Here is a 10,872-nt window from a genome sequence, read left to right as displayed (position 1 = left end):
CGTAGTACTTTCCAAAGAAATCATTAATTATCAAAAGTGTCTAGTTTTATTTTATGAAAATCAAATACATATGATTATTATTTTGACACACACGAATATACATGTAGTTTTATTTTACAATTATGTTCATTTGATAAAATTCCTAGTCCAAAAGCTAGTGATATAAATATACACGCCTTTGAGCACATGAAGCAACCTCATTTAAAGTGAAAGTTCAGTGTTAGACAAACATGATTTATCTGGTATGCTTAACTGCTACATGCCGAATTGGAAATAAACAGGTATCTTCCGGCTGTATTTTGTTGGTGCCATAAGGTAAGTCAGTGACTTTTAATAAATAAACTTAGTACGACTGCTCCAACACTACCACCATCGATGAACCATTCACAAAATGGTTAATTAAGGTTGTTTACTTACGTCATCGTACACATGAATTTTGTTGGTGTCATGAGGTACGGAACGATTGACTTTAATCAAAAGACTGGGTGTGACTCCCCTAAATCTGCTACTATTCCCTGATTATTTCTGGGCATTCACAAAACAGTTAATTATTAAGTTAAAAACTGGAGGATATATACTAAGCGAGTATAATGTGTAAGGGGATGGCACGCGAGGTCTGTCCACGAATAATGGTTTAATTACACGCGAATGAACGAACCCACTGTAATTAGCCGTGGTATGTATATACTTTTCCGGAAATCGGGGTTCGCCACGAACATCCGTCGAAGATACAGCACCCTGGGCGGTACTAAATCTATCGAAGCATCAATATTCTACCTAACAACGTGCACATTTCGCGATGCATCGTGCATACGTGCACTGGCGTGCGTAAAATCGCAGAGAGAAGCTATTGAACGCGTGAAGCAGCTGGCGACTTTCTAAAGTCCCCCCCGGGGATCCTCTGTATCCCTACGGTGACTTTGCATGTTGCAATCGGCCGAGAGAAGCGGCGGGAAGCACTTTTACTGATTTTTCACCACCGCGTGTCTGAATGTTATATCACAAACCACGCGAGCGCGGGAGATGGCGGTCAGTGTCTTGAGATATCTCATGTTCGTCCTCTTTGCTGCGCTGCAATATCGTAAGTAGTTTGTCGACGCTTGATTATCGATTCCCGGTCCCTTTTTCACGCTCAAAATCCGAGCCAAGAATCAAAGTTTCGCGCAAACCACGAGAAAATATAACAGTTGATTTAACTTGATCTTGGAACTTTGGAAGTTGCGAGTTGGAAGTTGCAATTTGGAAGTTGTCGCGTTGGTGTTTGAATGGTGTTGGAGGGACGACTTGTGACTCGTCCGTCGTCTGAGAGATACTATATCCTGCTTTGATATTTGGTGCGTGATTTCTAAAGTGTACTCGAGTAAAATTTGGTGGCATTAAGGAAATAGGGTCCGGTGTTGGCAGTGTTTTGGCGTAGTAATGGGCTTGTAGAGATAGCTTCCGAATAGGAGTAATTTTATGAAATAATTGGAAATTAGGGAAATATGTATGTTGCCAGTCGCAGGTATTAAGATATCTATTTGTTACGTCTCTTGAAGAATTGTAGCAAATTTAGTGTCTTTTCATTTTCATTTAGAGTTTTACATTTTATGACATAGGTGTACGATGTGATTTATAATAAAATAATTAGAAAAGCTATAAATCGCATTCAATTCGTATTATATATTAGTATAAGGCAGTACATATTGATGAATAATTAATTGATTTAATATTACGATTGTTAGACGACTTCTAACAGAAACATTTTTTGACGAAAATATTTATTGCTCAGAAAAATATCTTATTACATGTTTCATTGTAAAAAGTTTAAAGAAATGTGACGTTTAAACGTAATGTGTATAATTAGCAACATAGTTACGTATTAAATGTCCTCGTAAATTAAATCATCTTCCAAACGGAAATATTAAACATAGTGGCTACAAGTTTATTGCTTCTATTTATAATATTACATCTAGAAAATTTTATTGATTTACTAGTAATGTCAAGAGTCGTCAATAATCACTAAAGCTATCGTTATAAAAAATTTTGCAATACTTGATTATTTAGACGGCAACGACTAGATCAGAAATCAAAGGTCGTTTTTTACAGCCTTAGAGAGAATCGTGTCAATGCTATTTCACTTGTCATCGTTAATTGAATGCTTATCTACATTCTTATAGTATTGCCGCAAGAATATATTTAACGAAAGAAGAGCAACAAAAAGTTAATAAGTGCGATACAGCGATACAATCGACCTTTACCTGTTTCTCTAGTTTCTTAGAACGGTCGAATGGTTTTTTATGCAAAAGCTATATTTATAAATGATTGATCTTGGACAATCGGCAGTTAACCAGCCGTAGAAAAATGATTTATGTGAAATCGGGATCGAGGAAATTAAATAGGTATAATCGGTATGTACAGTAGCGGACAAAAGTTTAAGACGATGATTTGTAAACCGGATTACAAACATCTTATACGCATATTGTTCTTCTATTCGGTTTGTCTCTTTGGAATAACGTAGCTGTATGTTTGACCTTCGTAACCTCAGACAGTCAGTTGTTAAATACAAACAATGTAGGAGTTACAACAGTTAGTTACCGCCTAGCACTTGGAAACAGTGGACATTAGTTTAAGACGATCTGTGTAAAACGTGAGTACGAGTACAGTTTTTGAACATTTTGATTCTGGAATGTCAAAATCATTGTTTAGTGTACCTTTTATTGCTTAAAATTCATTTAGGTAGGAACAGACTATGGGTAAATCAAAGAATTTACTTGAAAACGAAAGGGAACAAATCGTAAGGCTGCGAAAGCAAAGTAAAACCTTCACCGAAATAGCAAATATAGTGAACAGGTCAGAAACAGCTTGTAAACAAGCTTGGTATAAATTTTTAAAGACAGGCATGTATTGCGATCAACCGAAAAACGGAAGACCACGGAAAACAACACCGAAAATGGATCGCCGGATTCATCGATTGAGCGAAAAGGATCGTTTTCGTAGTGCAAATAATATTGCTGCGGAGATAAACTATGAAAACGATACACAAATTAGTGCTAGAACTGTTAGGAGAAGATTAGAAGACTTTAACTTAAGAGGACGAAAACCCCAAAAGAAACCACTGCTGAGTTCTAGGAATCGAAAAAGACGACTTGCATTTGCTAAAGCTCATAAGCATTGGACAAGTGAAGATTGGCAAAAGGTATTGTTTTCTGACGAATCGAAATTCAATCGCGTCTGTTCTGACGGGATACGGTACGTTAGACGTCGAATTGGCGAAAGTTTGAAAACACAGTGCGTTTTAAAAACTCTTAAACATGGTGGTGGCAACGTTATGGTGTGGGCGTGTTTTTCTCGAAGCGGCCCTGGTCCGATATGTCGTATCAATGGAATTATGGACCGTTTTCAATACAAGGACATACTCAAGAACACAATGTTACCTTTTGCACGCAACAATATGAGTGATGATTTTATTTTTCAAAATGATAATGATCCGAAGCACACGGCTCGGGTTGTGAAACAGTTTTTTCAAGAAGAAAATATCACCGTGCTGCCGTGGCCGTCGCAATCACCAGACATTAACCCAATCGAGAATTTGTGAAGCATCATAAAAAAGACAGTACAAGGTTATAAACCGAAAAATTTAAATGAACTTTACTCTACGATTGAAACAGCCTGGAATAATATTACGGTAGATTAATATAAAAAATTAATAGATTCTATGCCAAGAAGATGTACCGAAGGGATAAGAAATAACGGATATTGAACAAAATATTGAATTTAAACAAAAATTGTGTATATTTTTTAACCAAAAATTAATATTTTTTGTATAGTCTTAAACTTTTGACCGACGAAATATTATACAGATTTCGTTCCTTTTTTATAACTTAGCTATTGAGCAAAATATCAAAATGAAATTTTTTTTCTAAGTGTACAAACAAATGTACAATTAGTTAATACCAAAAGTAGAACACCGTATTTATATTTTTTATGGAAAGTAAATCAATTATTTATTTCTTCCATTTCGTCTTAAACTTTTGTCCGCTACTGTAGATCGGTAATATACGTCGATTTCGTTCTTAGATTATGTGAATGCGGAGACAAAAACGTTCAAGGATCTGTTTAACAGTACATCCTGTGCGAAACCACCCTTTGAATGCCCACATCCACAGATAGAATTTTATTTGTACACAAGGTAAGGTTGTTTTAAATTAATTTAATTAAATTATGTAAATAAAAATAATTTCTCGTTATTTTTATTTATATATATATATAATATTAATAAATTATATGAATTGAGTCATATATACGCAATTATATATACACGTCACACACACATTATACATACATATCAATTATATATGTACATTATTTGAATTTCCTTCTGTGTAGTATACGTTATTGTTCATCATATTTTATATATTTTCTGATATAGTAATGAGAAATTTCACGAACATTCAGTTTCTTGTGAATTTGTCAAGCTTACTAAATAATTATAAGGAAAACATAAAAAGGTACACACTATAAAAAGTACTTTAAGATGATTATATGAATAAATAGAAATGTGTTAAATAAATTATTTCCTACTTGAAGCACTATTATAAATTTCATCATAATAAACGACTCGAATATGTTTTTATTTAGCAAGTGTCTTCTTACATAAACTAATACTTTACTTTAAATATCCCTACAATTAGCGATATAAGAAATGTTACTTCTTTTAATTCGTTAAAATAAATCATTCATCAAACTGTCGTAATTCCTTAACGTTAACTAAATAATAATAACGATGATGGATAACACGAGTTAAACCATTCAATTTCAGCTACTTAACGATTGAAACCATAATCTAAAACCATACTCTAAAACTATGCTTTAAAACTATAATAGCTAAAATCGTACAGAATTTATTTCTCGAAAGTCAATGTACCAAACGATGTGTTAAAATTATTTGTTAAAAATAACGCTTCTCTGTAACATCCTATATAATTATCGTCATACCATATTATTTGTCTTGGCTATACAAATAATAAGTTGAGCGCTTCAGGAAACTCTAGATGAAGAAATTCTAACTTTCTATCATCGCCGGTTTTATTTTGTATCGCGTTTTCCGCTACCGTCTCGGAATTCGATCTCGCTCCAACGAGATGACGAAAAAATTACGCTTTGCGACACTAGCCGTCCCAACTTTCGGTGAAATTTTCCATTTACTTTTACGTCAGCTAAACGCCCCGCGGTTCCTCAGCTTACTTTCGTTCGAGGTTCGAGAATGTTCACCTCGAACCTGAATGTTGGCCGTAAGGAAGAACGTGGATATACGACTCTCGATTTCAAGATCACGATCAGTCCGTCTCGCGCTGAAAGTGTGGCCTCGTTTCAAAGTTCACCTTTCTCCGGTAACTAACAGTGTCTTGGCACGTTCTAAGTGCTTTTACTCATTCACATTTTCCTCTTTTGTTGTGCCGATTAAACTGTTCCTTTTTGAACAACGCTATCTTGTTTAAAAGCGAAAATCGAATACCCATGTCGATTCGTTACGGCGTATATTTTCAAAATTAAGATCATTCACTTTCCTTCGTATTGGTTTCTAAGATTTATTAGATTAGAGATATTAGATTTGTTTCGTTTCTAGAAACGATATTTATTAAGAGTTTGAGAGATTATAGTATCAGATTGTACATTTTTCTACATTTGTGAGAAATTTGAAGATGCAAACATAGACAGAATGAGCATAAAATGTTAAAATATAGAAAATATCTAAAGTATACTACTCGTTATAATACTTAGGCATTTCCTCGGTTATGTTCGGAAGAATATGAATGTGCATAAATGTCCATAATGTAATTATCATGAAGGAGTAACTAACGCGTTCATAAAGACGTGCCTAGTAACATACGAATATTATTAAAGTAAAAGGAATAGGATTCGACAAAAGAAATATCGTAACGCGAGTGAAACTCCATTCGATATTATAAGGTCATTGACACTCACTTCGCATGTTCATATACAATGTAACATACGACTATCTAATATTTATTTAATACTTGATATTTGATAAAACTTAACAAGCAGTTATTTAAAAAAATCTATATTTAGTATATGTATAATTACTAAGAATACTGCAATAATAAACATATTATAATTATGTTAATGTCTAAGATATTATACTTTATTATATTTAGCGTAGATATATCACTGTACTTTAGAAACTGACTTTTCTCTTGTTTTATTCATTGCGCACGCATTTCTTTACTTTCTTAGGAAGATCGTTGAATAGGTGAATGTAACTTTCTTGGGACTGCCATTTTTCAGAGAAACACAAAAGAAGCCTCTACGCATTAACGTACGAAGGTTCGAGTCACTTCAGTATTCCACATTCAATAAGTCACATCCCACGAAAATCATTATCCACGGTTTTGGTGGAGGGAGGAATTTAATACCCAGCCCGGATCTTCGAAAAGGTAACGTTTGAAGAACATTATAACTTAGTTCAATTTATTATTTCGCGTCATTCTTAACATAGTTCAATTTTACTAAATCTGTTTTTTAGAGAAATTTAAGAATCGATACGGCTATGCTTTGATGGTAACGCAATTACTTGTTTATTGTCTAAAAATTGTATACAATTTCCTTACATTTTAGAATAATAACGCAATAAACGATTTATTGAATATGTATTTCACACGAAAGTGACCAATTTCGGTGATGAGAGTTTCTGCGAGAGAGCGTGAAAGTTTTTATCGCATTTCTCGACTCTTCGAAAAGTTGTAAAATTTTACTTAGTACGAAAAAAATAGCGACTCGCGTCATATGTCAGTAACTTTCATACTCTGATCGATCCACTATTTAAAACATCGTAAACGTTGCAATTGGTTTTGTCTAACTAGTCTGTGATGATAAAAAGAGAAATTTAATGGAAAATTAGCTTTCTTACGAAGTATCGTTCGATCCATTCGATATTGTAAAAGTAATAATTTATGTTTGATAATAATTTACAATCATAAAGAGAGCAAAAAGTATGGGAAATTTTGCTTTTCAGTGATCTTTATAAGTGAATGCAGAAAAATTATAAGCTATATCGCTTCGAATAGACGTATATGTATATCTATATAACATGAAAAAAATAACAACATTTATACGATAATGTAAAATAAAAATTTTTCAGTAATTGTATATCGTTTCAAAGAAATAAAAAGCAATCGCCTGTTAGCTCGCAGGTTTTGGTCGATGAAGATTAAAAGATTCGAACAAGTAGCGTGGGCTATGGAGTGCGCGATGGTCTCGATGTATGAAACTTTCGATTTCAGCGTATTTCACGCGAGGCGATTACAATATTATAATCGTCGATTACGGTTCGTTGGTGCGCGAGCCTTGTCTGTCGCAAATACAATGGGGTCCAGATTTCTGTTCACGATGTATTGCTCAATTGGTAAGGTACTTGAGGGATCATCCTCGTGGAACGAGGGTGGAGAATATACACGTGCTCGGATACAGCGTGGGCGCGCATATAGCTGGTCTGATTGCGAATTATTTGCCCGATGACAAGCTTGGAAGGATTACAGGTAATCTATTATTTAATTCCATCTCGTCTTTTCGCTCTTATTAACGATCAGATTAACGGAATTCTGTTAAAACCGTATGTTAAAAACGTATGTTAAGGCAAACTCTAACACAAATTTGGTCCTATATATATATCGTAGATTTTTATTTGCCATAGCATCAGTTTGTTCTGGCATAAATTATATATTGAAAGATATATATTTTTGGAGATGATTCAATCCAGGTACAGAGATTGATATTAAACCTACCACTCGATTTAAAGAGGGAAAATTGAATGGAACGTGAAAAATATAAGTGAATTTACTTAATCTTTTCATATTATATCCATATCTAAATTAATTAGCTTTTCCATTGTGTTTTGATAGGTCAGGACTACAATTATGTAAAAAAGTAATCAAGATAAATTTGAACGAATTTTTAACAAATAAATCTTAAACGATATAAATACACGGATACAGTATGTAACTTCTAATTTAATTTAATTTATATGTACTTACACGAATCTTCTTCATTATTCAGATATTTATTTATTTTTATCCTCCTGCCTTTTTTCACATCCCCTTGTTTTTTAAATACCCTCTACATCCATGGATATCCCACAAACTAATCTTATTCTGGATTAATCGACATTTTTTTCTCTTCTTAAGTAGCTAAATTATTTACGACGACCTTCCAAAAACAGTAAGGTAGGTTGGCCTACCATGAAAATGAAAAATCGCTCTCTAACGCGAATGAATTTCCATGTTGGTTTTTTTCTCGATTAGGACTCGATCCAACGATATTTTTCTACATGAATGGGAACCGGTCCATGGATTTAGACGAAACGGACGCGCATTTCGTCGATGTGATCCACACTGGTGCCGGGATTTTAGGTCAATGGGGTCCAACCGGGCACGCAGATTTCTATGTGAACGGAGGTTCCAGCCAGCCCGGTTGCGCGACAACTTCCTTGCTCCGTAAGTAGTATGACCCATTTTCACTTATCTTAACGAGCAAGAGAGATTCAGACCTTTTGAGAATTGCGTGTATTGTGTTACCGTTGGCTGTTATTTGTTAAATAGCAAAGTGATCGGTTGCGTGTTGTTTATGAAGTATTCAAGGAGACATTAAAGAAAGTAAATTGAGGAGAAACGATCGTGTTGGCGTTAAACCAGAAATGAATGATAGTTTCGTCTAGTTTCAGTTCTCTTGAAAGTATATAATTTGACTTTTTATAAAACAAGTTGTTATTACGAACTTTCTTAATGCAAGGAATTTTGTTGAACGTTGTGACAGTTGTAGAAGATATTAGAAATTAGAAGAATATTAAGATTTTGTTTCTTTAGCCTAAGTTTAGTCAGGAATTAAATTGAATCGTCCAAGTTGCTACATTTATCCATATTAAATATTTTCGAAATTTCTATTTTTATTGAAATTTAGATTGCTCTATTTGTGTAAAAGGAACAATAATTCTCTGCCCAACGTTCGCTGATGATTAGAAGAAAGCGTGTTAGTTAAATAGAAATTAAGTGCAAATTGAAGTTTTGACAAACAGTGAATTTCGAAGTATTCTTTTTAAAGGCACGAACCTTTTGGAATATAGAAATAGTTAAAAGAATTTATATCTTGTACATTTTATAATTTAAAGCTTTATTTATTAAGAAGTTCGATGAAACTGTAAGTATGGTAATTCGTTTCTCTTATCGTTAATTTATAGCCTTTTCTTTGTCTCGAAATTTTAATTTTAAATTGAGTTTCATTAAATGCTATGGATTGGAATACGGAATGAAGAAGGAGATCATTATGCTTTGAATTCGTGAAAATACGTAATTATGACTCCCCATAGAGTGACCTTATCATTAGAGAAAATGTTCTACGGGACGGATGGTCGACTGTGAATGAAATCAGTGAAATGTTTCGTCCGCAGAGACGTTGTCGTGCGACCACACAAAAGTGACGCCTTATTACATAGAATCAATCACGACGAAAGTAGGATTCTGGGCAGCGCAGTGTGGAAATCTCTTTTCCTACCTGATCGGCTGGTGCAATCCCAAACTCGAAGAGCACATACTCATGGGAGAAGACGCCCCACATACGTAAGTATTTTTAATTCTTCCAACTTACTAAATGAAACAACTAAAACAAAAATGATTAATTTTCAAAGAGTTATAGAAGTTGTAGCTATAACTGCACTTTTGCAAAATTACCAATAGCTTATTAATAATACGATAATAATAGTAATTCGTAACATGTACAATTGAAAAACTGTTTGCGCAACAGAAGATTACAGCCCGCAATTTATACAAAATTATTGAATAAATGACCATAGGCTTTTAAAATATTTTTGAATGATGTACGATAAATATAAATATCCAAGAAAGAATATAACAATTTCAAAGAAGATTAAAGAAAGAGTAAAAAACTGAAAAAAAGAACGTTTATTTGAAATGTTACAGAGCACGAGGCATCTACTATCTCTCAACAAACGCACACAAACCATACGCCCGCGGCCTTCCCGTAAAAAGCCAACGAACGACAAATCGGAAACGATCGTCCTTCCGCCAGTACTAAGCTTACTGAAGCAGTTAATCAACATAATTATAGAATAATTATAGAATAATTATAGAATAATTATAATATACGCGGTTATTAGTTGTATGTACTGTATGTTGTGTTATGTTTGCTTCTGTTGTTTCTTTATATATTTTTTAATTAGTTTTTACGTAATAAACTAGTTTGTTACGTAACATACTATCAAGCGCCGCATACTATTGCTAGTTTAATGTATTTATTCCACTGGATTTTATTGTTATGGTGTTCCAAGAACTGTCGCTTTTTCCGATTCTGTCAGTTTTATGGAATCGTCCGGCGTTTAGTGATAATACGATGGTTTTCGTTATTATAATACACGTAATTATAATATACGTAAATCTATTCTTTATCGTCACGGCTCATCGTTTATCTATCTGTGATTAATATGAATGTAAATTATAATTAGAAATAGACAAATTATTATATTAGCAAAGTAGACGAATTAAGAGCGAATATTTTTTTTCGAATGATATTGGTGTCTAATCAGGATAAAATAAATCTTAAACTTAAAACGGAAGGAAAAAATAGTCTTGAAATGAATTATTGGAAACAAAAATTCCTATATCTTCTTAACATATAGGCGTACGATTTTGTAAGTATCGTGGTTCCTACGCGAAACCTATGAAAATACGTATAGTATATCGAAATGATGTTCGGGAAAAAGAGAACGATCGATCATTAAGAATTTTATGTTAACAACAATATTTATTACATAATAATTACGATATATATATATTTATATATATATATATAATAATAATAACG

General features: G+C 33.4%; 1 protein-coding gene across 1 annotated transcript; it reads left to right on the top strand.

Annotated features, from left to right (window-relative positions):
- Positions 1 to 39: 39 nt before the first annotated feature.
- LOC132906753 (lipase member H) lies at positions 40 to 10,650 on the top strand. Its single transcript, XM_060959231.1, has 7 exons — positions 40 to 1,081; positions 4,060 to 4,171; positions 6,289 to 6,437; positions 7,284 to 7,538; positions 8,301 to 8,492; positions 9,443 to 9,611; positions 9,972 to 10,650. The coding sequence occupies exons 1-7, from the start codon at positions 1,024 to 1,026 to the stop codon at positions 10,084 to 10,086; spliced, it is 1,050 nt and encodes a 349-aa protein (XP_060815214.1). The 5' UTR covers positions 40 to 1,023; the 3' UTR covers positions 10,087 to 10,650.
- Positions 10,651 to 10,872: the final 222 nt, after the last annotated feature.

The sequence above is a fragment of the Bombus pascuorum genome, chromosome 1 (assembly GCF_905332965.1).
Source record: "Bombus pascuorum chromosome 1, iyBomPasc1.1, whole genome shotgun sequence".
NCBI lineage: Eukaryota > Metazoa > Arthropoda > Insecta > Hymenoptera > Apidae > Bombus > Bombus pascuorum.
Note: the sequence above shows the minus strand (reverse complement) of the source record. Positions and strands in the feature narration are given on the sequence as shown.

What these genes read in the sequence shown, in the direction of transcription:
- LOC132906753 (XM_060959231.1), top strand. Translation starts at nt 1,024, where the DNA reads ATGGCGGTCAGTGTCTTGAGATATCTCATGTTCGTCCTCTTTGCTGCG. An exon ending in CTTTGCTGCGCTGCAATATC is followed by an intron (nt 1,082 to 4,059) that starts GTAAGTAGTTTG and finishes TTTCGTTCTTAG; the next exon opens with ATTATGTGAATGCGGAGACA. An exon ending in CAGCCCGGATCTTCGAAAAG is followed by an intron (nt 6,438 to 7,283) that starts GTAACGTTTGAA and finishes TTTCGATTTCAG; the next exon opens with CGTATTTCACGCGAGGCGAT.